Source organism: Ceratotherium simum, chromosome 21 (assembly GCF_057802395.1).
Source record: "Ceratotherium simum simum isolate JZ-2026a chromosome 21, ASM5780239v1, whole genome shotgun sequence".
Lineage (NCBI taxonomy): Eukaryota > Metazoa > Chordata > Mammalia > Perissodactyla > Rhinocerotidae > Ceratotherium > Ceratotherium simum.
The window spans coordinates 31,796,275-31,824,261 of NC_141920.1; the positions used below are offsets into that span (position 1 = coordinate 31,796,275).

Genomic DNA, 27,987 nt, shown 5'->3' on the forward strand with positions numbered 1-27,987 from the left:
GGCCGCGGAGGAAGCGACGAGGGATCCGGCGCTGGGGGCCTGGCTCGGGCGGCAGCGGTGGCTGCTGCGGATGGGAGCCGGACGGCTCGGCGCGCCCATGGAGTACCACGGCCGGGCCGCCGCCACCTCCGACTCGCCGGCCGGGGAGCCGGCGCCCGGGGGGCCCGATGGGCGGCGGCAGGAACCGCTGCGGCGCCGAGCGAGCAGCGCGTCGGCGCCCGCCGTCGGGGCCTCGGCCTCGGCGGACGGCGTAAGGCGGGAGCGGCCCGGCTCATACGGCGGCGCTACCTCAGTCTCCCGCCAGCGCGTCGAAAGCCTCAAGAAGAAGCGGCCTCGTAAGTGCCCAGCGGGGCGCCCGAGCGGGTCGCCCTGCCCCCTTCCGGCTGGGCCGCCGTTTTTCCCGCGCGCCCGCGCAGGGACAGTGCCCTCGCACGGTGGTCCCAGGTTGGTGCGTGGGCTGACACCCAGCTGGAGGCCTCGGGTCCAAAAGCGGGGGTCCCCCGCCCGGCCCCCTCGCGCAGTGGTCCCCGCTTGCAGGTTGTCGGAGTGGAGGGCCTTTCCCCCGGACCCTTCCTCCCTCTTCTTAGCTCCTTGGGCATTCTTTGCCCGAGAGTCGCAGGATTTTATCTTTGAGAGGCCTTCTTTTGACTCATTTCCATCGCCCCTCCTTCCCTCTTCCCAAATCCTTTGAATCCCCAGTGTCTGTTTCCCGTGGGTTTCCAAAGAGCTGCTCTCCAAGACGTTAAATCCATTCTCTCTGCAGATTTCGGGCTTGCTGGAAGATGGTTAACTGCCCCCTGAGTTGCTGCAGGCCTAAAACTGGATTCCGTGTTGTGTGCACTAAGCCTTGGCTGCTTTTCTTCTCGTGAGAGTTCGGGTCATCTCTCACCCAGATATCTCCTCTGTTTTCTTTCCATCTATTTGCTGATACTCACGATTCAGAACTGTAGCATTCTGGGCATTAAGGCGTTTTCTTTTGAGGGAACCTCGCCTAGGGAGTTGCATACGCTCTTTCCAGAGATTCGGTTTCCCCATTTTATCATCAGGTTTCTTTTTCTCCGTTGTGTTCTAGTCCAAATAGTTGCTCCCCTTTACAGGTCTTCAGTACATGTCTTCAGTTCACGTCCTCTGTCTAGCAGCCATTGCTGCCGTTGCGAGTGTCGACTCGCGATACTCTAATGGGAGCTTTACAATATCGTGACATTTTACATATGGTTAGACTTTGTTTTCTTGTTGCCAAATTCCTATTTCAGGAAATCAGCTTGTTTTAAATGCAGATCGTGAGAGGGAGAGAGAGTGTGTGAGGTCTTTATTGGATAGTTTTGTATCTTAGCCCAACCACCTAGTTGCTGTAGCCTTACCTTCTGTGATTTGCATGATTAAATATTAAATGTAGCCCTGTTTTGCTATGAAAAGTTTGGGAGTTTTCAATTCTTTTGTTTTTTCCTGTCTTCTTGAAAGAGATTTGGAAAACAGATTATCCGCTCTCCACCTATACCATTTTTAGAACCAGTTATCTGATTTGTGTTTCATTTGAGAAGCATCTGATGTTTAAGCAGTGCAAAACATTTGTTCCTTTGTGGTTTTGTACTCCATTAGAGGTGGATGTAAATTTCAGAGATTCGGCGAATAAGAATTGCAGCCATATAGTCAGCTGTTTGTGGCCATTGGCCACAAAGATTCTAAATAAGTATTGTAGTTTGGGTGTTTGCACCAGACAGGCACTCTTTAAAAAATTTTTTTTAAAATTTTTAAATTGTTTTTCTCAGCTAGTCTTCTAAGAGCTTTAATAACTAATTAGCCCTCACAACTCTGAGGTAGGTGGTGGTATTCCATTTTAGAGGTGGGAAAACTGGGGCGCAGTTGCCCAGTGTCAAATGGCTAGTGAGCGATGGAATAGAAATGTAAGCTCAGGAGTTCTAGCTTCACAGCCTCTGCTCTTAAGCACTATGCCTTATTGCGTTGTTTATGTTCTATTAGCTATTTCTTCCTTGCTCTAAGACCAAGCATAGTCATTATCTTTTGTGTTCAAGGCTCTCTTACTTGAGGTGAAAATTTCTAGCTAATGAGGAAGTACTTCCAAATTTTGAGCATAAAAATGACCTTGAGAGTTAAAAATGCAGATTCTCTGGGTCCAATTCTCTATTTTTTGAATCGGAATCTGGAGAGGCTTCTAAGCAGCTGCATTTTTAACAAGCTGCTCATATCATTCAGATACAGATGACTCCGAGACCACTCGGAAAAACACTGGTTTAGACTATATGGGAGGTGATAGTGGCATATAAGGTGGTTTTGAAACGTCTTTTAAGGAACTAAGACAAATATTCATGTTGTAGGATTTATTTTTTTTTTGTTTTGGTGTCTGATATTTGTCATGGTCCCCTTCGTTGCTTTCTCTGACTGACTGATAAATCATGAAAAGCCATTTCTCAGGTATTGAGACCTGCTAAAGAAATAAACAAGGTATTGTTCTTCCTTTCATTTGCTCTTTCTGTACTATCCAGGGTGCACCTGTTAGATGGAGAGGCAGCATCTTGACTGCTAAACCCTCTAAGAATATACTATGGTTTTAACTTTGAGAGGATTCAGTAAAGACTAAATCTCTTGATACTTAATGTGGGGAGAGTTGGGTATGGGGTGGTGCCACTTTTATTTTGAGGTTAGAAAACCTTATTCTGACATTATGACACTACTTGTCTAAAGGTAGGAGACTAGTTGTCATTTGAAACTAGAAGGAAATATTCAGTTTATCTTAGGAATTCTTGTGGGCCCTGGTTATAGTCGTCTTCTGCCACATGTTCCCTAGAGCAGTGTGATTCTCAAACCTGTCCCCATCTCAGACTTAATGCATCACGGTCATTAGGGATGAAGCTAGGCATGTGTGTGTCTGAGAAGTTCTTCAAAAGTTTTAGATTAGGTGGAGTATGTCTCATAGGACTAGAGAAATACCAAAGATTGGTTTTTTTTTTACGTAAATTTTTTTTTTTTTTGTGAGGAAGATCAGCACTGAGCTAACATCTATTGCCAATCCTCCTCCTCTTTTTTTTTTTCCCTTTTACTCCCCAAAGCCCCAGTAGATAGCTGTACGTCATAGTTGCACATCCTTCTAGTTGCTGTATGTGGGATGCGGCCTCAGCATGGCCAGAGAAGCAGTGCGTCGGTGCGCGCCTGGGATCCAAACCCGGGCCGCCAGGAGCAGAGCGCGCACTTAACCGCTAAGCCACTGGGCCGGCCCCCGAAGATTGGTTTAAATGATGGAAACAAAGATGCTAATGATGGTAACATAGTGCTTACTTCTTTGTCTTAGCCACTATGCCAAATATTTTATAAATATCTCATTTAAGTCTCACAATTACCCTGTGAGGCAGGTGTTTTTTACCCCCAGTTTCCAGATGAGGAAGCAGACTCAGTGAAATTGTCCCTTTGTCCAAGGGCGTATAGTAAGTTTGTAATGGAGCTGTGTTTTGATTCTAGGTGTCTGACTTTAGACCCCATGTTCTTGACTTTCCCCGTTCTACAGTGGGGGAAGGTACATGCAGTGTAATCCAGAGTAGTGGTTCTCACATGGAATCACTTAGAAGCTTAAAAAAAAACCCCTCAGGTCTGCACAGTGGTCTTAGGAACATGCATCTTTTAATTTTTTTTTTGGTGAGGCAGATTGTTCCTGAGCTAACATCTGTTGCCAATCCTCCTCTTTTTGCTTGAGGAAGAGTGGCCCTGAGCTAATGTCTGTGCCAATCTTCCTCTGTTTTGTATGTGGGACGCTGCCACAGCATGGGTTGATGAGCGGTGTGTACGTCCACGCCCGGGATCTGAACCTGTGAACCCCAGGCTGCTGAAGCAGAGCACGTGAACTTAGCCTCTATGCCACTGGGCTGGCCCCAGCATCTTTTAACGTTTAAAAATTTTTTGAAGCATAATTACATACAGTAAAATGTACATTTTTGACAAATGAATACATGCATGTAACAAGAGAACATACATTTTAATCAAGGGCCCCAGATGTGCAGCAGTTGTGCAGGAGATGTGGGAACCCTGGGGTCAGAGTGCTCCATGGCATGTGGAGGACAAGCTGGATCTTTGAAGGTGACTCCCAGGCATATTGTAGCACGTGAGGGAGATCTTCAGGACAAGCTGATTTTGGACTCATGCCAATCATGGAATACCCTTAACCTCCTTTAGTCTAGAAAATAAATTGTAGCTTGACAGTCCTAACCTAGAAAATGGATTGCTTTTCCTTGGCTTTTTGGGGAGCATCAGTGTTAGCGGAACGGAACTGGTGCTGGGGCCCTGGGAGACTGCTCTGTATCAGATGCAGTGTTTCACGTCTTCCCTTGTGGAATTGGGAAGGGCTGCCCACTAGGAGCTCAGGAAACAAGTTAGATTTCTGTTATACCCCATTCTTGAGAGACAGCATGGGAGAGTATGCTTTTTAACCTATTGTTTTATCAACTTGAAATCTAAATGAAATCAGAGTAAACGTGGCCCCTCTTCTTGTATGTATAACAAATATAAAGTATTAAGCAGGGCCTAAAAATAGTCCAATTATGCAGCTGTGTAAAATGGTACAGTATGTTATTTTATAGGACAATGTATGAATCATGAATTTAGATAATATGATTATTCAGTGTTGGTATCCCTGCCCTCTGTTTATCTGGGGGGACCATAAGCAAGAAGCGATGTATGCTATTAAAAATATTTTGCTTAAACACGTGTTAAAAGGAGAGATAAGGAACAAGATAATAGACTGTAGGCTGTTGGAGAGGACCTTATCAGGCAGTGAAAAGAATAGCTGTTTTGGTTGGTCATTTAAAAGAGCAGCGCGGGGCCAGCCCGGTGGCGCAAGTGGTTAAGTGCGCATGCTCCTGTTAAGTGTGTGCTCCGCTGCGGCGGCCTGGGGTTCGCAGGTTCAGATCCTGGGTGCGCACCGACACACCGCTTGTCAAGCCATGCTGTGGCGGTGTCCCATATAAAGTAGAGGAAGATGGGCATGGATGTTAGCCCAGGGCCAGTCTTTCTCAGCAAAAAAAGAGGAGGATTGGCAGATGTTAGCACAGGGCTGATCTCCTCACACACACAAAAAATAAATAAAAGAGCAGTGATGTTCCTTGGGGTTAAATTTATAACCTAGTGAGCATTTTTCAGGTTCATAACTTGGGGTATCTTTATCTTCAGGCATTGTTCTTTCTCAATTTATGTCAGCAAGACTGAGTAGGATGTAAAAGCCGTTTCTAAATACAATCTTGCATCACTTAATGACAAGGATACATCCTGAGAAATGGGTTGTTAGGCACTTTCGTCATTGTGTGAACATCATAGGGTGTACTTACACAAACCTAGATGGGATGGCCTATTACACACCTAGGCTCTATGGTACTAATCTTATGGGACCACCATATATGCGGTCCATTATTGACTGAAACATTATGCGGTGCATGACTGTAATGGCTTAAAATTTGCTTTCTAAAAGTGAAAGCCATCTTGCAGTTATTTAGTAGTCTGTTAGGTTTTAGATATGTTTATATTTCCTGAATGTAGAATTTATTATTGAGTTTGCTGCTTTTATAATATATAGTATTTTATAAGTATCTAGTCCCTGAGTTAAAACTATTTTGGGAGTAAGAATAATTATTATTAAGGTATATCTTTCAATGTGAGGCCAAGGATTGCTGCCTAGACCAGCCTAGGGATTTGGGTTCGTAATATCTTAACCACATGTGGTCTGGTAAAGATGTAGTTCATAATGTTGGAAAATTGAGCACACTCTTATAAACCATATATTTCCCATTGGAATGTTTTTCAGTTGTTGAGACCTATTATGAGAAAGACATTGAGCTGAAGATGATTTTACATAAATAATCTGTGAGGGAGAGTTTAACTTCTTTGTAGAAATATGTCCTAAGTCAAGTATAGGTTGTCTAGACTGAGTACCTTGGAGGTCTTAATATCAGGTAATATGCTAAGGGCTGCAAACAGACTAAAATACCTGAAAATTAATGGAAGGACTTACTAATTAGAAGTGATAAATAGGTGTTCTTTTGGTGCGATATGAGGAATGTGATGGTATAGCAAAAGTTCCTTTTTCCATGACTTGCCACCAGAAACATACAGTGTTTTGAATAAGAATTGGAAGGCTTATTCCAGTATTCATTGTATTACAGTGTATAGGGAAGTCTCACAGTCAGTGCTAGGAATCTAAGCCCATTTGGATAGGCTAAATGTTAGCCTAAGAGTGGAGAAATAACAGAATTGTATGGCCTGAGACAATTCCCTTAGCCATTATCAGAGAGCATGCATCTGATGGACCTCCCATGCCTCTCATTGCCTCCCAATTCTTGGATACATAAATGCTTGGATCAGTAGTATAGAGAAAAATCCAGAAACCATTAAAGGCTATAACAAGGATATGAACTGAGCTACTCTCTTTGCTTAAGGCTCTTTATTTTTCCTTATATATTGTTGATCCTCTTTATTTACTTAACAAGTATGAATTTTACTAAACTGCTTTTTAATTTTATTTTCTCATTAACCCAAGAATATGTGTTCTATGCTCTTAGGTTTGTATAGATACTTGTTAAAAGATACTTGTTAAAGGATTTAGGAAATCTGGGTTTGAGTCTCACCTCTTCCTTTTCTTGGCTGTGATCGTGGGCTCTTTTGCCCTTCAATTTCTTAATCTGTAAAATGGGATGATTATAGTACTTACCTTATATGGTTATTGTAAACGTTAAATAAGCTCATGCAGTAAAGTGCCTGATATAGTGCTTGGCTGTTAATAGATGGTCATTTAAAACATAATAGCCATATACTAATGTTTCAGTTTTTTAATCTAAGGAAAAGGGAGTAAGGCTTAATTTGCATTAAGCATTACAAAATCATCCATTGGTCTTAGATATGTCCAGATCTTCAGATTCCAGTCCTCTTGATGTGATATGTTTGTTGGTAGACTGCTGTGTCTCTTCTTTGCTATTCACAAGGTTGGCATCATCCTAAAGTTGTTGGTTAAAGAATGGTGCTACTAGTAGGAAAATAGGAATTGAATCTCCTTGCTTTAGTCATATCCAGGACTGTTGCTTTCTTAAGAGTGGAGAAATTTTTAGTTTCTTCTAGATGCCAGGGACAGACTTTTTGTGAATCGTGCCAGGTTAGGTTAGGTGGTCACTGGGAATGGAATTTCTGTTGGTGTAAAAACATCAGGATCGACCCTAGGACTGAGGTGGAACGGTTGCTGGGGAGTCAACCACAGTGTTCTCTTTACAATTGCGTTGACATTGTTAGATTAATTTGGGGAGAACTGACATTTTAATAATATTTAGTTTTCCTTCCTGGAGCAGGATACATTTTCCCACTGCCATGTCTTTCAGTACACTATTTTAATAGCAATCATACATATTTAGTATTAGATTTATTTCTAAATATTTTATGGCTTTTGTTATACATGACATTTTTTTATGTCATTTTCTTGTTGGGTTTTGCTTATTATATAGGAAAAGCTATTGGTATTTGTATGTTCTTGGTTTCCAAATACTTAAAAAATTTTTTTAATAGTTCTGTTGGTTTAATTGATTGTCTTAATTTTTATTTTTTGGACTCTATTGAGATAATCATGATTTTTTTTCTCCTTCAGTTTACTAATATAAGCAAGCTTCATTAATTGGAATTTGTAATGTGAAAACCATCCTTGCATTCCTGAGAAGACTCTCTCTTGGCCATGGTGTGTTACTCTTACTGCACAACTGGATTGTATTGTTTAATAATAATTTAATGTTTTTGTATTTGTGTTGTGAGAGACTTCTAGTTTTGATATCAGGTTAGAATGACTTGGGAATCTTGCTAGATTTTTCTGTGTCCTGGAAGCTCTTAAAGGTTTGCCTGGAAACCATTAGGGCCTAGTGCTTTTTTGTTGTTGTTTGGGTGGTAGCTCTTTGACCCTTTTCAAAAACTTTTCAGTGCTTTTGATTTCTGTGTTTTCTACCTCATTTTGAGCCACTTTTTGCACTCTATTTTTTCTAGCTAATCCTCTGTTTAGTATACATTTTAAACTTATAAAGTTGTATATTGGCTTATTTGTACAGTCTCTGGTTATATGGTTATATACTCTTTCATCTTCTTTGATTTTTTTTTTTTTGTCCTTAAAAGCCATATCCTCTCTTTTTCTTGGATACACTTACCAGAAACTCATCTGTTTTAGTGGGTGTTTCAAAGCCTGATTTTATTGATCGCTCTACTGTGGCTTTGTTGACAATGATGATGTTTTTCTAATTTCATTTACATCTTGCTTTCATCTTTAATAACTTACTTCTGCTTATTTTGAGTCTGTTTTATTCTTTTTCTAGTATTTCAAATTGTATGAGACATTTCCTTTTATTCAGGCTTTCTTTTTGAATACATTTGGTAAATATTTTAGGCTAGAAGTTTCCATTTGAGTGCCACCTTGTCAGCACTTACATAAGTCAGCTGCTTACATTTAAGCGGTGTATCAGTCTCCAGTGAGTTTTTTTTTTTTTTTAAATTTTATTTATTTATTTTTTCTCCCAAAGCCCCAGTAGATAGTTGTATGTCATAGCTGCACATCCTTCTAGTTGTTGTATGTGGGACGCAGCCTCAGCATGGCTGGAGAAGCAGTGCGTCGGTGCGCACCCGGGATCCGAACCCTGGGCCGCCAGCAGCGGAGCGCGCGCATTTAACCACTAAGCCATGGGGCTGGCCCTCCTATTGGTTTTGATGTGTAGTGTTCTTATTGTCATTCATTTAAAAATAAATTTTGTTTTGATTTCCTCTTTAATCTCAGAGTTAATAGAAGTGCGTTTAAAAATTTCCAGGTGGATAGATGTATTTCTTTGTGTCTGTTGGATTAATTTCTAATTTTGAGGTATTGTAGAAAGTAAGTGTGGTTTGTTTTTGTTTGTTGGAATTTGAGGTTCTTGAAGTGAGTGTGGTTAATTTTTGTGAAGGTTTATGGGTATTTGAAAGGAAAGTGTATTTGGTTTTTTGATACAAAGTTATTTGTCTTTAATAGATCCACCTTATTAGCTGTGATATTCAAATCATCCGTATACCTTTATTTTGTGTGTGTGTGTGTGTGTGTACAAATTTCTGAGACCTGTGTCATTTCAGGCTGATTTGTAGATTTGTCAGTTTTTCCTTGTTTTTAGTATTTTTTTAAGCATGTGGCAGGATCATATAAATTATACTTTTTAATGCATCCAATAATTTCTTTTTGTCCCCTTTTAATGCTTTTTGTTTGTTTGAATTCTGTTTAGTCTGCTAGTATTGTATTTCCTTTCTGTTAACATTTGCTTGATACAGTAGAGTAGCGTTGTCCAGGCATTTATTTTGCTTAACCAAATTCAACTATATAAATGTGGCAAATCAATTAAATAAATGGTGCCAGTGATTCTCCCCACCAATTTGGTTGGTGAATATATATAATTGCAGGTAAGTGTGGGTATGAGAATTGTGAATCTTATTTCCTTGATAGATCACTGTTTGGAGGGGCACCTCTCATAGTATGAGCATGATAACCCTATTAAATGCAATGCTGGTTTTGAAGCACGAGGTTTGACTTTTAGTGTACTGTGGTTCCTAAATGTAAGTCAGCTGCTTACATTTAAGTGGTGTATCAGTCTCCAGTGAGGTGCTTGAGACTTGGATATGAGTACTTTTGACTGAATGCCATTTTCCTCTTAAAGCAGGCAACTCTTCCTTATGATGGGACTCCTTTGTGGGTGTTTTACCATTTATTTACCTTCAATCTACTGTATTATCTTGTTTTAGATGTATCTTTTTGTATAAGCATATAGTTGAATTTCCTCTTCAATCTGGAAGAGAAATTTGACCTATTTGTGATTACTGATATGTTTGCATTCATTCCTGTCATTTTTTGTTTTGTATTCACCATACTTTTTTTTCTTCTATGTTTTTGAACTGATTTTTTTCCCCCTAATTGTTTGAAGGTCATGTGTTCATTTTCTCTTCTTCTGGAGTTACGGGTAAATTTTTAACACATTTAAACCATCACTTCTTTATTCTTGTTTAGGATTAATCAGAATCTATATCTTCCTTTCCCCAACAAGACAAAGTGCTGCTTGCTTTCACTTCCTCTCCTTTCTCTTCCCACTTTGACTTCCTATGTTGAAATCATGTAAGTATTTTAGTTCCAAATTGCTTATTTTTCTGAAAGTCAGCATATATGGCTTCTTTTACTTATCATTGTTTCTTATAGCTTGTATCTTCTTGGATCCTTTTTAAATTATATTGGAGTGTGTCTACTTATTTCGGAGAAGGTCTTAGAGTAGTAAACGTTAAGCTGTTTCATGTGTGAAAATTTCTTTCTTTTGCATTCCCACTTGAAAGCTGATTTGGCTGAATATGAATTTCAAAATCTTTTTCCTTATAACTTTGAAGCCAGTGCTCCATTGTCTTCTAGCATCTGTGTTGCTGATAAAAAGTCTAATTTTACTTTTATATGATTTATGTATCTTTGTAGGAATTCACTTTTTTTCTTTGAAGTTTTTAGGATTTCCTGAAATTTCTATAGGATGAGTGTGTCTCCCCTTTTCTCCACTAATTGGTTGTTTAACACTTAGTGGGTCTTTCAACCCAGTGATTCATGTCCTCTGTCCCCCATGTCCCCCAGAAGATTTCTAGAACTCACATAAGATAGAATATGGGACTTTCTGGTTCTATATTCTGTATATCTACTTTTTCTTCATACTCAAGAAGCATTTTGGGAGAATTCTCAGTTTTGTTTTCCATTTTTTTTTTCTGTGCCCATTTTGTTGTTAAATGTATCTGTTGAGCTTTATTTTGGAAATCAGTTTTTCTCTTTTTTTCTTTTATAAAAGTGTCTTTATTGAGATATAATTTACATACAATAAACTACATCCTTTTAAAGTATACAATTTCATGCATTTTCACAGATACATACACCCATGAAGCTCCCCCCTCACCCCCAACAATCAAGATTTGAGTTACCACAGAAAGTTTTCTCCTGCCCCTGTACAATCCTTCCCTCTCCCAACCTATGATCTGTGTTCTATCAGATGCAAAATGATTAGTTTGCGTTTTCTAGAGTTTCAAATAAAAGGAATGTTTTGTAGTGTTTTGTGTAGGATTGCTGTTCTCTTGTCAGTGGATGCAGTGTCGGTTTACCTGTCTGTGAGGATGAATTGTAGGGGAGAGATGGCATATATGGCCAGATGTAGGGGCTCCCTATTTCTTCTGGGTAATGGCAGCTAGCTGGGTGCCATCCTGATTCTTGGACTCAAGTGCCTTGCTCAGTGAAGACTTTGCCTCTGTGGGGGTGGAGGTGGGATGTGGTTCTTAGTAGACGGAAGTGGCTGGCCTGTCTAGTTGCACCAAATGTATTTCCCCACAGGTCACCCATGACTGCAACAGAGCCTGCTCCCGGTTCCCTATGGCAGTCACCCCTATGACAGCTTGGATGGAGCACCCTTGGGCTCCCTCCACCTTCGTAGCTGCTCCCAGTTTTTATAGCATTCCTCTTTTGAGGGTTCTGGACAGTTACTGCCTTCATCAACCTGGTTTTGCTGATAGTATCACTTCATGTTTCTCAGAATTATTTTAGAAAATAATGTATCAATAAATCTATAGTTATTTTTAGGATTTAAGATGGGAGGGGATGGCATGTATATCTGTGCAGTCCATCTTGACCCAATCTCCTGAAACCATTTTTTGGGAAGGATTTTTGGGGGATAGATATTTTGAAACATCTGTTCCATTGAAGTCCATTGAAACTTTTTTTAGGACTTCAGGTTTTGAGAGAAATTGACCACTGGAGCTTAGATGTTACATAGGGTTGGGAATTTCTTCTACTCCTAGTTTGAGTACTAAGCCAGAGCTCTGAAAATTCTCAGCATTTCTTTTTTTTTTTAAAGATTTTATTTATTTATTTTTTCCCCCCAAAGCCCCAGTAGATAGCTGTGTGTCATAGCTGCACATCCTTCTAGTTGCTGTATGTGGGACGCGGCCTCAGCATGGCCGGAGAAGCAGCGCGTCGGTGCGAGCCCGGGATCCGAACCCGGGTCGCCAGCAGTGGAGCGCGCTCACTTAACCACCAAGCCACGGGGCCGGCCTATCAGCATTTCTTTTTTAAGCCAAATAGAAAGGATGAAGATTTTCATTCTCAATTTTTTTTTCAGAGTTGAGGTTCATAGGTAGTCATTTTGTTGTTTTTTAATATTTGGTACTGTAGTTTGGGCTATATAAGAGGGTTGGGTTGGCTCAATATTCTGATATTTTTCTTTTAGAACTTTGTAATTTTTTTTTTTTTTGTGAGGAAGATTGGCCCTAAGCTAACATCTGTTGCCAGTCCTCTTCTTTATGCTTGAGGAATATTGTCCCTGAGCTAACATCTGTGCCAGTCTTTCTCTATTCTGTATGTGGGTCGCCACCACAGCATGGCTTGTTGAATGGTATAGGTCTGTGCCGGGGATCTGAACCTGCAAACCCTGGGCCACTGAAGCGGAGTGCACCGAACTTAACCACTACACCACCGGGCCAGCCCTGTAATTTTTTTTTTTAAAGATGTGCTTCCAAATCAGACAATTATATTTCTTCTCCCAGAAACTTTTTTGTTTATATAGTCCTTGGAAACTTCAGGGTATGAAATAAGTTGCTAATCTAGTAAGTGTAAATTTAGTTTTCAGAAAAAAACTGTTTCTGTTTTTTCTTCCCCATTTAGTTTTTCCATGGTTTGGCTTGGATATTGGTGGAACTCTTGTCAAGCTGGTTTATTTTGAACCCAAAGACATCACTGCTGAAGAAGAAGAGGAAGAAGTGGAAAGTCTTAAAAGCATTCGGAAGTACCTTACCTCCAATGTGGCTTATGGGTCCACGGGTATTCGGGACGTGCACCTGGAGCTGAAGGACCTGACTCTGTGTGGACGCAAAGGCAATCTGCACTTTATACGCTTTCCCACCCATGACATGCCTGCTTTTATTCAAATGGGCAGAGATAAAAACTTCTCGAGTCTCCACACTGTCTTTTGTGCCACTGGAGGTGGAGCGTACAAATTTGAGCAGGATTTTCTCACAGTATGCATTTTTTAGCTTATATACAATATATGGTAATCTGATTGTTAAAAATAGAACCAGCAGCAAATGGTGGAATCATTTCCATCTCTAATGGAATTTGCATTTTCTTGAGTCAAATTAAGATTAAATATAAATTAGTGATAGTTAGGAGTTAGCTGTTGAGAGATTTGTAGTTTACTTTTTGCCCACTTCAGATGAGTTTATGAGAATCAGAACCACTAAAAGCATAGCATTTTGTTGTTCTTTGAGTATGAAAAAATGGTGAATCTGTGATAAGCAGAGTAAGGAACTACCTATGGGGAACAACATGGTTAAATTTTTTTTTTTTTTTTAATTTTTATTTATTTATTTTTTTCCCCCAAAGCCCCAGTAGATAGTTGTATGTCATAGTTGCACATCCTTCTAGTTGCTGTATGTGGGACATGGCCTCAGCATGGCCGGAGAAGCGGTGTGTCTGTGTGTGCCCAGAATCCGAACCCCGGGCCGCCAGCAACCGAGCGTGCGCACTTACCTGCTAAGCCATGGGGCCGGCCCAACATCGTTAAATCTTGAACAATGAGATTGAAAAATAATTTTTAAAAGTTAGTGTCATTTATGTCATAAAATTGTTTCTCATTTCGTCTACCACATAATTTCTCTTGTCCTCCTCAGTTGTTTGTTGGCAAGTTTACTAATTAAAAAAAACAAGGAACTCTGGTCCAAAGCAGAGGTTTTTCAGGCCTCAGTTTTAGTTGGAGATGGTTGACAGCAGAGGCTCCTCTCCCCAAGTGCCTTCTGATGTGTTCTGTGCTGCACACTTGTTAACAGTCTCTGGGTCGTGTCTGGACACTAGGAGTGCCAGTGGGCACTTGATTTTGTTTTCATTCAGGGAACACTGCAAGGCCTTGAGGCTGGGTCCTTTGAGGGTGGATGTGGGGATATGTGTGAGAATTGACAAGAGAATTTTCTAGGTCTCTCACCTTAGGGTGCAATATAGATTTAAAATATCTTCTGTGACCATGTTTTTAATGCCACCAATGAGCATATTATTCCAAAGATTCTGCCTTTGCCTATGTTAGTCTGCATCTCCCCCTCCATGTGTCATTGTAAGGTTTGTGACATTGTCCTCTTTCTTTGTCCTCAGTCTCTTTTCTTCCATAACTGACCATAATCATAATGTAGAATTGACATGAATTTTTAAACAAGGTTTTATAGTCTATGCTTGGATTTCTCTTGGTCGTTGGTTTTCACTGGTTTCTTTTCCTATGAGTAAAGGGGAAGGTAGGAGGAGAGAAGGTTCCCCTCTTCTGTGGGAGCCTCGTAGTGGACTCTGGATCATAACTGAGAGGTAAAAGAGAAAACCTCTCTATTTCCAGGACCTTGTATGGATGAGATGCCCTATGGAACATATTTGAAAACCATTCAGGCTGTTACCAGAGGTTCACTGTTGTGTAGTAATCCAAGGAGAGGGTGCTAAGTGGATTTTGGACCTTAGGAGTTGGTTCTTAGGCTGTTGGGGTTTCTCATTTGTATGCACCAGTGCTGTCCTTGAAAATTGGATGAAACTGAAATGCCTATCAAATGCTGTTTGTGCATTAGGAGTGACTAATATTTAATAAACCCCAGTGAGGTATTTTTAAAAATACTGAGTTCACGCTGTTTTTTTTTTAATGTGAATCAGATTTCCTCATATTATATTGAGTTTGCTTGTTGGTGCAAAGTCTACATTCTGAGTAACTTGAATTAGTGAAATTACCTATACGTTCAGTCATCTAACTATATCAGCTAGGCTGGGATTCGTTAGGAATAATAGCACAGCAGGACACTTGAGGATAACATGAATTATGGGAAGGATAAAAGGAGATATTGGTGTGACATACAATGGCAGAAAACTGCTTGGATTCCAATAGGCCACCAGTGTGAAATGATTTGGCTTAGAAATGAAAATGCTGGCACTTGAGATTCAAGTGTCAGGAAGTCGGTATTGAATTCATCTTGGCAGGGAGGGTATGAGCAGGTGAAATAAGGGCAGTGATGAACACTTCAAGGGCTTGGGTTTGATCAGAGGAGTAACTTAATATTCTTAATTAGGGATTAATTAAGGATTAAGATGAAGTTACCTATTAACTTCTGTCTCTGCTGTGGATCAGAATAAATAAAGTGTAAATGTAATCAAACAGGAATTGAATTAAAGGGGGAGAACTTGCAGGGTTAAATTCGATGTAAACAGAAGTAGGTGCTTTAGGGGGTTGACGCGTCTTTACATTTGTCACATATATTGAGTATATATGCTTGTAAACATTCAGATGGCTTAGAAGTTTATAGAGTAAAACATGTAAGTTTATATCATCGCTCCAAAGTCACTGCTGTTAAAAGTTTATGTATCTTTTTAGTTTTTCTATGCATGACTGTGTATGACATATACATGCATGACTGTGTATGACATATACATGTGCTTATAAACATGGTTTTAAAAATAGGCAAATTAGATCACATTGCATAAAATGTTTCTCAGCTTCCTTTTTTGACTAAAACATGTCTTGGTGTTCTTCCCACTTCAATGCTGAATTGAATGAAGATCCTCTTTGTTCTTAATTACTATACAGTGTTCCATAATGTGAATAATAATTTAATCATTCCTTTATTAATTATTTAAATGGAATTAAGTTGATGATAATGTTTTAAATTTTGATACTGCTAAAATCGCCCCCTTCTTCAGAGGCTGTAACCAGTTTAGATAGTGGAAAATCTTACCTTCTAATGAGACACTTTCAGCCCTTTGGCTTCAGGTATTTAAGAATAAAGTGTGGCCTACTTTGATACTGCTCCATAGCCTTGAAAATGGTCTTCTGGAAGGCAGATGTCAGAGTCCTTGTGGCTCCTGCCATGTGTCACCAGGTGCTTGGATTTCTTGGAGTCTGCTTTTTGACAGGGCTGTGACCTCAGCTGTGCTCCTGCCTCGTGGTCCCTGTGAGCAGACATGGTGTTTTCTGCTTGGGTTTGTGGCACATTTCTCCAGCTGCTGCAGTGGTTTGTAGGTGGAGTGTATTTGGGTCTGTGGGAGCAGGAGTCTGTCTTGTCAGTCCATCCCTGTGTTTGTTGTCCCCAGATCTGTTCTGTAAAGCGTGCACAAAAACACATCATGAGCACTTCTATGGTTTATTTAATGTAGAGGGGATGCCTTATTAAATGAAGTTTTTGTTTCTGTTTGGCTTGTTGAAAAGTCTGAATACATTTTTATTTCATTACAGATAGGTGATCTTCAGCTTTGCAAACTTGATGAACTAGATTGCTTAGTAAAAGGAATTCTATACATTGACTCAGTTGGATTCAATGGACGGTCACAATGCTATTACTTTGAAAACCCTGCTGATTCCGAAAAATGTCAGAAGTTACCATTTGATTTGAAAAATCCATACCCTCTGCTTCTGGTGAACATTGGCTCTGGGGTTAGCATCTTAGCAGTATATTCCAAAGATAATTACAAGCGGGTCACGGGTACCAGGTAGGTCTTTTATATAAACGTCATTGTTTATTCTTGATACTGTAATGGGTTAAAACTGAGTTTTCAGGTATTGTATCTAAGTACACCTTCAAAAACCTGCTAAAATTATGTGGAAGATATAAATTTTTTCTGGGATTATGCAGACAGATGTTTTTTCTCTTTGAAAATTCTGATTTCATGCCCTACTTTTCTTTAATCTCTATTGCTCAAGATTTCATTACCGTAGTTTCATTCATCAGATTCATTGAGTCCATAGTCCCTGCCCTCAGATAGTGTATGGTGTGCATATACCATAAGGTAACCAAAGCTACTAGGTAGCATCTATAAGGAGAAGGCAAGGCGAGATCCCACCTTTGAAACCGGCCTAGATTTTGTACTACACACACACACAGACACACACACACACACAGACACACACACACGGCAAGGGGATGGTCTAGAAGTCAAGATACTGAGCAACAGAAAAGTGATGGGGGGAGGGTAGTCTGAAGGAAGGAGTAGGTGGCAGATGAGAATGAATATGTTTCAGTTTAAGGATCAGAGATCACTTTAGGAAAAACATGGACCTGGGGATTGGGATAAACAAGTTTTCTAACAGGTATGAGTTAAAGAATGAGAGAAGTAATTTTAGGGGAGAGAACACATTAATGGAGGAGTACTGGTGGGGTTGGGGGCTGATGAGCCAGGGTGACAAGGTGCTTGGACGAGGCTGACTCTGGGCATGCACTTGGAGAGAGAAAGGGAGGAGATGCCAGCATGGCCCTGAATGTGGTGGGCTGATCTGTCCCTGAGGCTCCTTGTACTCAGCAGATGACCAAACTGCACTGGGACATGGGTGGGGAGGTGGGCTCTGTGTTTTGCCACTTTGCTTGTTGCCTCACGTGAATACGTATCTCTAAGGTGTCTGTTAGGCACCCTGTTTTTATCTTTTCACATACTTGTCCTACTAGTGGCATCTGCATGATTGGGTTTGGGCTAGAGTGGATTGATACATGAACGTGATTTTGAGTTCATAAATATTACCTTCCTATTCTTATTTTTAAAAAGTGTTTAATACTATGTTGTTTTTTTTTAATCAGTCTTGGAGGAGGAACTTTTTTTGGTCTCTGCTGTCTTCTTACTGGCTGTACCACTTTTGAAGAAGCTCTTGAAATGGCGTCTCGTGGAGATAGCACCAAAGTGGATAAACTAGTGCGAGACATTTATGGAGGGGACTATGAGAGGTTTGGACTGCCAGGCTGGGCTGTGGCTTCGAGGTAAGGGGGCATTTGTGTTCTCAGAAATACAGGAATAAAATATAAAATATTGGGTATATCTTTTTCCTTTTAAACAGCTTTAAAGTCACCTGTTTAAAGTGTACAATATAATAGCTTCTAGTATATTTACAGAATCGTGCAGCCATCACCATGATCTACTTTCAAAATGTTTTCATCATCTCAGAAAGAAACTTTCTATTGGTTAGCTGTTATTCCCCATTCCCCCACCCCCAGTCCCTGGTAAACACTAATCTATTTTCTGTCTCTGTAGATTTGCCTATTCTGGACAGTTCACGTAAACGGTATCATACAATATGTGATTTTTGTGACCGGCTTCTTTCACTTAACATAATGTTTTCAAGGTTCATCCATGTTGTAGCATGAATCAGTACTTTGTTTTTTTGTGCGTGTGTGAGAGGAAGATTGGCCCTGAGCTAACATCCATGCCCATCCTCCTCTATTTTTTGTATATGGAATGCCGCCATGGCATGGCCTAATGAACGGTGCGTTGGTCTGCACCTGGGACTTGAACCTGTGAACCTCGGGCCGCTGAAGCAGAACACACGAACCTAACCACTACTCCACTGGGCCGGCCCCAGTACTTTGTTCTTTTTTATTGCTGAATAATATTCAGCTGTATGATTTTATTTATTTTTTCCCCCAAAGCCCCAGTAGATAGTTGTATGTCATAGCTGCACTTTCTAGTTGCTGTATGTGGGACGCGGCCTCAGCATGGCTGGAGAAGCGGTGGGTCTGTGCGCGCCCAGGATCCAAACCCGGGCGGCCAGCAAGGGAGTGCGTGCACTTAACCGCTAAGCCACAGGGCCAGCCCTCAGCTGTATGGATATACAACATTTTATTTATTTATCAGTTGGTAAAAATTGTGAACCAAAAATTCAACTTTTTGGTTATTATGAATAATGCTGCTACGAACATTCATGTACAAGTCTTTGTGTGGACATATGTTTTTAATTCTCTTGGGTATATACCTAGGAGTAGAATTGCTGGATCACATGGTAACTCTGTTTTAATCTTTTGAGGAACTACCAGACTGTTTTTCAAAGTGGCTGTACCATTTAAGAATCCCACCAATGATATATAAGGGTTTAAATTTCTTCACATCCTTGCCAGTACCTGTTATTATCTGTCTTTTTGATTTTAACTGCCTTAATAGGTGTGCAGTGATCTTATTGTGGTTTTGATTTGCATTTCCCTGATGACTAATGATGTGTTGAACATCTTTTTGTGTACTTATTGGTTATTATCTATCTTCTTTGGACAAATGCTGTTCAGGTCTTTTGCTCATTTTTTAGTTGAAATGTCTTTTTATTATTGAGTTGTAGGAATTTTTATATGTTCTGGATACAAGTCCTTTCAGATATATAATTTGCAAATATTTTCTCCTACTCGGTTGTCTTTTCACTTTCTTGATGGTGTCCTTTGCAGCATAGAAACTTGAAATTTTGATGAAGTCCATCGTATCTATCTTCTCTTTCATCACTTGTGCTTTTGGTGTCACGTAGAAGAAATCACTGTCTAACCTAAGATCATGAAGATTTACTTCTGTATTTTTTTCTAAGAGTTTTATAGTTTTAGCTCTTATATTTAGGTCTATGATCCATTTTGAGTTAATTTTTGTATATGGTATGAGATAGAGGTCCAAATTCATTCTTTTGCATATGGATATACAGTTGTCCCAGCACCATTTGTTGAATAGACTGTTCTTTCCCCATTGGATTCTCTTGGCCTTTTGTTGAAAATCAATTGATCATAAATGTATGGGTTTACTTCTGTACTCTCAATTCTGTTCCATTGATTTAAATGTTTATCATTATGTCAACCACACTGCCTTGATTACTGTAGCTTTGTACTTAGTTTTGAAATTGGGAAGTGTGAACTTCCAGCTTGTTCTTCTTCAAGATTGTTTTGGCTAGTCTGGGTGCCTTGACTTTCCATGTGAATTTTAGGATAAAGCTTGTCAATATCTGCAAAAAAAGGCAGCTGAGATTTCGATAGAGATTGTGTTGAATATGGAGATCATCTTGGGGAGTATTGCATCTTAACACTATTAAGTCTTCTGATTCAAGAGGATGGAGTATCTTCCCATTGATTTAGATCTTTGCTTTCTTTCACCAATGTTTGTAGTTTTCAGTGTACAAGTGTTATACTTTTGTTAAATACATCCCTAAGCATTTTATTCTCTTTGATGCTATTGTAAATGGAATTATTTTCTTAATTTCATTTTCAGATTGTTTGGAAAAACAATTGATTTTTGTGTATTGGGGCACGTGGTTTGTTTGTTTGTTTGTTTTGGTGAGGAAGATTGTCCCTGAGCTAATATCAGGTCACATGGTTTTTAATAATAGAAAAGGCACTCATATGTACATGCTTGTTTACTAACTGTACACACTTTTGTAAATGCTGTAGATTTTATTTTCTGTGTTTACAGCATTTGCTCATTGGTAATCACTTCCTTTTCTGATTGATTGGGTTTGTGTTCTGGTCATGGTTATTAATGTAGCATTTCTGCTGGTCAGGTACTTTGAAATAAATACGATCTTCTAGGGAAATCTGGAACTCTTAAGTAGTCTACTTGAGGACTCAGCTGTTTGCACTTTGCTTTGCTTCTATACAGCAGTTTACCAGATGTGAAAGTGACCATTCAGCTGAGTGGAACAGCTGTGCAGTGGGGATGATGTGCTAATAGAGGTGTCTTCCAGGAACTTGCCCTGGTTACAGAAAGATCAATGGTGCCTTACAGGATCTGATGAGATCCTAACTGAATGTTCAAACTATCTGGTATCAAAGCTAGATTTCATTGGAAATCACAGGGGAAACCATTTACTTATCCAGAGCTTGCGAGTTCTCTTTGAAGCTGCATTTCTTTCTCTTTGAGCAGATGCTCTGTTATTTTGTAATACAAAGTTTGAAGATTTGAACAGCGCGGCCCTAAAAGGTCACTTTTATCTTAGTAAAGTAACATTCAAGTTCTCTTGGGCTATATTGCCTTTGGTTAAGCAACCTTTTTTTTTTCCATCACAGCTTTGGAAACATGATGAGCAAGGAGAAGCGAGAGGCTGTCAGTAAAGAGGACCTTGCCAGAGCAACTTTGATCACCATCACCAACAACATTGGCTCAATAGCAAGAATGTGTGCCCTTAATGAAGTAAGGGGACATGAATTTCTTGAGTGGCTCTGAGGAAAATACAGAACTTACTAAGTGGGCCCCACCTTATGTACAATGTCTATCTTCTCCAAACAGTGCCTAAATGTAGTCATGTGTGATAGAGTTTTTTTCATTGGCGAAGTTAAAACTCTTCACATGTGGATTAATCTTACTGAAGATAAACACGGCTATTATCTAGAAGTAGAGGAGAAGGTAGAGGAAGGTAGGAAGGTAGCCAGTGTTCCAGATGATGGGACTGTTGGGTGGTGGTGATGGATAGCAATCCTGCATCTAGACTCCACGCTCATCATTGGGCTCTGCAGTCCCTGGGAAGGAATCCAGAGGAAGTCATTGAAGCTGGGAGAAGACTGAGTGGAACGAGGAGTGCCCAGCCTGCACCCCCTCCACCGCAGCAGAGCTGTGTCTTCGTGCTTTCAGCTTCTTTACAGTGCTGCCTTGTAGCATTCAGGTCAAGCAGCATTGTACAGGGCTATGAAAGAACCAAGAATGGCCTCCCTTGGGCATCCAGTTGGTGCAGCTTTATAGCTTGTCCCCATTTACACATTTTTGTTTAAAATTATTCTTCTAAATAGATGATATAGGCATGTGGCTTAAAAATGAAACCTCAAAAGGTACAAAAGGATTGTCTCATTTTTAATTAAAAGGATACTGTATCAGCATCAGTAATTTAAAAAAATTCTTCATTTGAATATGTTAACACTACTATTTTCTTTATTGCATGTTCCCTTTCCTGTGCTTATATATTTTAAGATTTTAGTTGGTGTATGTACCATTTTATGTTTTTACTTAAACACTGAATTTCATGGCTGTATATTTGATTTCTTTTCATATCATAAGTCATTCACATAGAGCTTGGCATTTGGTTGCTTGCCAATGATAGCTCTGTGGTAAAGCATTTTTAAGCGTGAAGCTGTTCCTTGGTTGAATTTTATTCTTGATAAGGACTTAGGAGTGAGATTTCTCATCTAAAGAATATGACTGTGCTTATGAATCTTGATTGGTATTGATTAGTATTGCCAAGATGCTTTGCACAAGGGCTGCACCAATTTAGATCATGTTTAACAATGACTGAATAGGTCAGTTTTACCACAACTTGACTAATTTTGGGGGTAGAATTTCAGTTAGTTGTTTTGCTAACTTTACTAGGTCTAAAATTTTACTTCTTTGATCACTGGTGAGGTTGAATTTTCTTTTGGTGATATTTCTTGTATAATTTGCCTGTTTCTGTCACTTCCAATTTGGTCTTACTATTTTTTTTACTTATCTGTATAAAACTTATTTAATAGTAGTTATTGTTTGTCATATTTAATACAAATGTTTTTCCTAATCTGTTTTCTTCTGTGACATTTTCTGGCATGCTTTGAAGTGGGTCCAGAGTTGTCTGGGCATCAAATTTACGTAGCCCTGGATCAACTGGATTAAATGTAAATACTTTTTTTTTGATCAGCGGTCAACTTGCTGCTAAAAACTGTGCACATGGTGTTCTGTTTGGGGTAGTTTTTACAAGAGGACAGAAATTAAGATGAAAACTAATTGCCTTTTTTTGATGTGCTCAGAACATTAACCAGGTGATATTTGTTGGAAATTTCTTGAGAATTAATACGATCGCCATGCGGCTTTTGGCATATGCTTTGGATTATTGGTCCAAGGGACAATTGAAAGCACTTTTTTCGGAACATGAGGTAAGCAGATTTCTTGTGATATGTTACATACATAAAAAGGGCATGCAGTTCACACTGTTTGGAACTTGAAGTAGAGGTGAAATGGGCTGCAGTACTTCTTATTTATTTTTGTAATTGTATGGTATAGGGTTTAACATTGATTGTAATGTTCAAAAGGTATTTCTTACTTGATTTAATGCAAGGTAGATTTTTGGTTAATTATGAGCTTCAGCAATTTTAAAGAAAAAAGTCTTGATGAACAGCTGTATTTCTGATGCCATATTCTTTTCTGAACCATCCTTTATTATTCCCATTGTGCTTTGTAAATGCACTTACTCTGGGTTCTGCTTTTTTTACTTTTTGATGTCAGTTTTTATGTATTGATATAGTTCATTTAAGATGTATGTTCTAAAAATAAATAGATCCGTAAAAAACATTTCAGGACTAGAACCACACTATCACAAGAACTTAACACGTAGACAGGCTAGAAATGACAAAATGGAAAAGAATCTTTGAATTGCTCAACCTGATATCCTATTTTGGAAAGTGCCTTTCTGTTTTTCCAGTTTGGGGAAAGAATAGAACCAGAGTTATGGAAGGGCCTCTCTCTTTCTTCCTTGGTTGTGAGGCAGTTGAACTATTTCAAGTGTTGTTGGATTTTAGATAGTGTTATCATGAACGTTTTTCAGAGTTGTATGTGCATACTTACTTTAACAGTGTTTATATTGACAGAATTTGACAGAAATCAAAGTAGGATTTGAAGTACTATAAGTAGAGATTGCTTTTTTCTTTAAAATTGCAGTAAGTTTTTCCTTTTAAGTTGCTTAAGTTCATAGTTAAAACCTGAAGTGCACAAATTCCCTATATCCAAAAGCTTAAAGTTTGTCATCTTTTTTTTTGACTTCTAATGTTATTAGTAAATCAGCACCAAATTATCAAGTTTCTTATACCTTCTATATACATCTTGTTTTTTGTGATCTTTGATCTTTTATTTTGCTTTATATTAGAATAAAAAGAAACTTTGTGTAATGTTGTATTTTAGTATAACTTTCTTCCTCCTCCTACCTCTTGTTGAACCTTTTCCTAGGCAGAACATGGAGGTCAATTTCTTTTTTTTTTTTTTTTTTTATAATTTTATTTATTTTTTTTCCCCCCAAAGCCCCAGTAGATAGTTGTATGTTATAGCTGCACATCCTTCTAGTTGGTGTACGTGGGACCCGGCCTCAGCATGGCTGGAGAAGCGGTGCGTCGGTGCGCGCCGGGATCCGAACCCGGGCCGCCAGCAGCGGAGCGCGCGCACTTAACCGCTAAGCCACGGGACCGGCCCTGGAGGTCAATTTCTTAGGCTAACTTTTTTTTTAACTTCTATCTTCATATCATAACAGTTATAATATGAACCCTTTATGAAATTTTGTTTTTACATTTTGCTGTTCTTTTTTTTTGGTGAGGAAGATTGGCCCTGAGCTAACATCTGTTGTCACTCTCCTCTTTTTGCTTGAGGAAGATGGTCCCTGAGCTAACATCTGTGCCAGTCTTCCTCTACTTTGTATATGGCTTGGCTTACGAGTGGTGTGTAGGTCTGCACCTGGGATCCAAACTCATGAACCCTGGGCCACCGAAGCAGAGTGCACAAACTTAACCACTATACCACAGGCCCAGCCCCGCATTTTGTCATTCTTATTGCCCGCTGAGTTCATTCTCCTCTCTGGTTAGCATTGCTGGTCCATTTGCCTCTGTTTTCTGTTTGCCTTTAGGCCTCTGACTCTAGCGTTGATTTCTGCATTTGTGGAACTTTGATTATTTTAGGCCAAATCTTGAAACCTTCTCCTGCCCTCACACTGAAGTCAATTTAGCTAATGTTGTGAAAGCTTTGTGTAGATTCTTCTCAAGCCTTTCTTTTTCAAGCCTTTCTCTTTCGTCCTTTACTGTTCTCTGCTAGCACTTTGTAGCTTGTAACAACCTATATCTTGTACCTGATAGTAGGTTCTGGGTCTCCAGTGGAATTCAATATAATGGTTAACTTTATCTCTTCCTTTTTTGTTGTTAAAAAAACATAGAAAACCACATAAAATGTATAGCTATTAAAAAATAACACCCTTGAGTCTGTCCTGGCTGTGACTGGAGATTCCTGAGCGTTGCTGAGTGTTCCTCAGCTGTGTCCCTCTTACAGTTTCTGGCCTCCTCTCATAACACAGATCCTTGTGGCTGCCCTTTTTTTAAAACTAATAAATAAAGTAAAAGGTCAGGCTTCAGCCTCTCTGTTGTGTGGCCACATGTTTCTTGGAGAAGGTTTTCTTGGGAAATAGACTGGACCTTAGTTATATATTTCAGAGACTTTTAGTGCATTCTTCTGAATCCACAAGCAAGTCTTTCAGGATCTTCCCACATTCTTTTCTTAGTCATTTCTCTCTTTCTTAAAGTACTTAACCATCCAGTCTCATCCTTCAGAGACTGATGGATTCTGTATCACTGTAAGATTCTCCTCAGATTCCTGCTGGTGATCTCTTTCTGCCACTGTGTGTGTTGTCTCATTTTCTTTTATATTTAACCTTTTTTTTTTTTTTGGTTTGGTTTTGGGTTATCATGTCTTGGTTCTTGGTTGTATTTGACCTTGACTGCTTACTTAAGGAGATGGTCCGCATTGTCCTCCTTCAGCTGCTGCTTCTCTGTCTCGTGCCTCTGCTGGTGCTGCCCTAACTGCCACCCTGTGCCAGCTCCAGACATCCAGTTACTTCCTGGGTGCGGCTACTCGGCTGCCTGGGGCACCTCAGCCTTGCACATCCTGTATGGAAGCCCCCTCCTTGCTCTCCACATCTCTTGTTCCTATGTCCCTCTTCTCAGGGGTGGTATCACTAGACTTGGGAAAGGGACCTAAACCTTCTTGTGGCCTTCATCCCCTTCCGCAGGTGAATCTTCAATCCATGCCACCCTCTTCTTACTCTCCCTTCCACCCCCACCCCAGTCAGGACCTCATCCTTGTGACCTGCCCACTCCTTCCCTTCTGCTTCGTTGCACTTCATGTCCCATTGTCCCTTTATTCCTTAGTTGTCTGGAAATGCTCCAGGCCTCTGCTGGTTCTCACCTTGTCATTCCCCAGGAGACGGTCCAGGTACTGTCTCTTAGCAGAGGTAACTGAGCCGTTGTGGGCCTCATAGCACGTGTAGCTCCGGCTGCAGGTTTTGGTCTGACAGGCCAGACAAAGTCTTGTTGTCTTGTTGTCCCTGCAACCCTTCTCTCCAGTCTGGGAGCTCTTCGGAGCTTCTCTGCTTCCAGGCTGGCCTTGGGCTCAGCAAAATAGGTGCTCAGGAAATGGGTATTAGGAATTAAGGGCATTGTTGGCTTTAACACTACTAATCATATTTATGGTAATTTAAATAATTCTAAGGAAAATTGCTCTTATTTTTAATTTTTTCTTTCAGGGTTATTTTGGAGCCGTTGGAGCACTCCTTGAGCTGTTGAAGATCCCCTGATCATTACCTGGGGAGGGTTCCTGGAACCTTACACAATGCGATCTGTGGACTTTTGTTTTTTAAGAGACTTATTCAGTTTTATAATTGTGTGCTACCCAAATCAAAGCAAGAAAGGACAAGTGTATTTTTCTAAGTCATCAAGATAAATCCTTAAAGATTCAATCTAAACTAGTACCCAGTGAGGAAAGATGCGTATAAAAAAAGTGACCATGTCCGTGGCAGTGAGGGTTTGCTGTATTTTACTGCTCTTCAGTGTAGCTTTGTTAACCTTGCTGTGTAGTTTTGAAATTTAGCGTCACTCACTGGAGCCGCTTTAAGGGAGCTGTTCTCTGTTCAGCTGACTGTGGTTTTGTGTCCTGCTGAACTTGCTAAATGTAAGGCAAGCTGCTGTGTGTTATAATCTGATGACAGTTTTGTCACTATGGCCTTGGCGATCATCTGTGCATTAACTCTGGTGTGCATTTAGCCTTTGTGTAAACCTTTTGAAAAACATGTTTTATTTCAAGGTTCTGGAAACTTAATTGGGCAGGTTAATTCTGTACCTGTAACTTTGACAATTAAGCAGCTTTTGGAAGGGCAGTTCCAGGTTACTTTACACTGTAAATCCTGGGAAGGTCTGTGGAAAGACAGGACTTCTCCCCTGGGCAGAATTTCCTTGGATAGTGGGGAGATTGTTGACCTGATGGAAGTAAGCTGGTACAAAAAGCACAACCTGGAAGACTAAAACCAGACAAAAAGGGCTGCTAGAATGGACATCTTTTCAGGGAGCCACGGAGAATCTGGTTATACTTTCAGGCTATTAGAAAGTGAGGAATCGAGGTGTCTATTGATTACCTCCTGGGGAGCAGGGCGGGGTTCTCTCGCCTTCCTCTCCCACTTCCAGTCTTCGTACCTCTGAAACTCCCTGGCCTGCTGGCTTAAAAGGCTGCTTGAGGATAGAGACAGGTTTCTAGACGAACTCTTGGTAGAGATGGACTTTGAACCTTTTCTTTCTGCTGTGCAGAATAACTTGAAAAAACTTTCCCCTTGGAGATAGAGCAACGTTTGTGTCTGTCTGTGTGTATTATTTGGTGCCTGCGTTGCTGGTGAAGGCAATCAAGGGTCTGTGTAACGCAGCCTTTGAACTAGAAGGAAACCCCAAGGCTCTTCCAGCCTCTTCGCGCCCCTCGCCTTTAGGCGAGGCAAGGAGACGGGCCTTGGAGGGATGGTTCCAAGGGACGGTTCCAAGGGACGCAAGGGCGCAGGAGGGCGGGGCTGGGTCGCCGAGGGAGGAAGGGCTCGGGCCGGCGCGATCCTCCCAGGTCGGCTCTGCTCCCTCAGCGCCTGCGGTGCCGGCCGCGTGGGGGCAGCAGAGGCGCGTGCCCGCGGCGGCGGGGGAGGGGAGCCAAAGAGGCCGAGGGCGGCTTCCTGTGGGGGAGCGAGCGGCCGTTTCCCAAGGGCGGCCGCCTGCGCGCACGTGCCTCTGGCACCTGTGGGCTGTGGGTTCTGCTGGCCTAGTGCAGGCCGCAGAGCTGAAAGGACGCCGCGGGGATGGGAATTACGGCCCTTGGACGGTGGCCGTTGTTTCTTCCGCTGCCGTCGCCCTTCGTGGCTGTCACAGGCCTCAGCCTGAGCAACCTCCAATCCTGGCGTCTGCCCTGGGCCCCTTCCAGACGCGCGCTTTGTGGCCCCACCTTCCCCCCACGGCCACCAAAGACAGTGCCACCACCCACTCACTGATACCCCAGTCGTGCTCCCCGCTTCCTCTGGAGAAGGCAGAGATGAAGGGAGGGAGCTGGAGCGAGCCTGCTCCCCGTTAACACTGAGGCCCGGCCTCCGAGGCCCCTGTGCTGTGGGTCCCGCCTGCTCTCCCTGAACTTAGCTGTGCACA

General features: G+C 40.8%; 1 protein-coding gene across 3 annotated transcripts; it reads left to right on the plus strand.

Annotated features, from left to right (window-relative positions):
* PANK2 (pantothenate kinase 2) lies at nucleotides 1-27,158 on the plus strand. Of its 3 annotated transcripts, XM_087445554.1 has the most exons (7): nucleotides 32-335; nucleotides 12,707-13,059; nucleotides 16,290-16,543; nucleotides 17,623-17,799; nucleotides 20,842-20,965; nucleotides 22,543-22,668; nucleotides 26,067-27,158. In XM_087445554.1, the coding sequence occupies exons 1-7, from the start codon at nucleotides 71-73 to the stop codon at nucleotides 26,115-26,117; spliced, it is 1,350 nt and encodes a 449-aa protein (XP_087301680.1). In that variant the 5' UTR covers nucleotides 32-70; the 3' UTR covers nucleotides 26,118-27,158. The 3 variants fall into 3 exon arrangements, 2 of the variants coding, with proteins under 2 accessions (XP_087301680.1, XP_087301681.1); XM_087445555.1 differs by lacking the exon at nucleotides 12,707-13,059 and having other exon boundaries at nucleotides 274-335; XR_015555633.1 differs by lacking the exons at nucleotides 17,623-17,799; nucleotides 20,842-20,965; nucleotides 22,543-22,668; nucleotides 26,067-27,158 and having other exon boundaries at nucleotides 1-335; nucleotides 12,707-13,640; nucleotides 16,290-16,403.
* The last annotated feature ends 829 nt before the right edge of the window (nucleotides 27,159-27,987 follow it).

Bases quoted from the DNA above. Each gene is read 5' to 3' on its own strand.
- PANK2 (XM_087445554.1), top strand. From the start codon at position 71: ATGGGAGCCGGACGGCTCGGCGCGCCCATGGAGTACCACGGCCGGGCC. The intron at 16,544-17,622 runs GTAGGTCTTTTA...TTTTTTAATCAG, and splicing joins AAGCGGGTCACGGGTACCAG to TCTTGGAGGAGGAACTTTTT. The intron at 20,966-22,542 runs GTAAGGGGACAT...TGATGTGCTCAG, and splicing joins GAATGTGTGCCCTTAATGAA to AACATTAACCAGGTGATATT.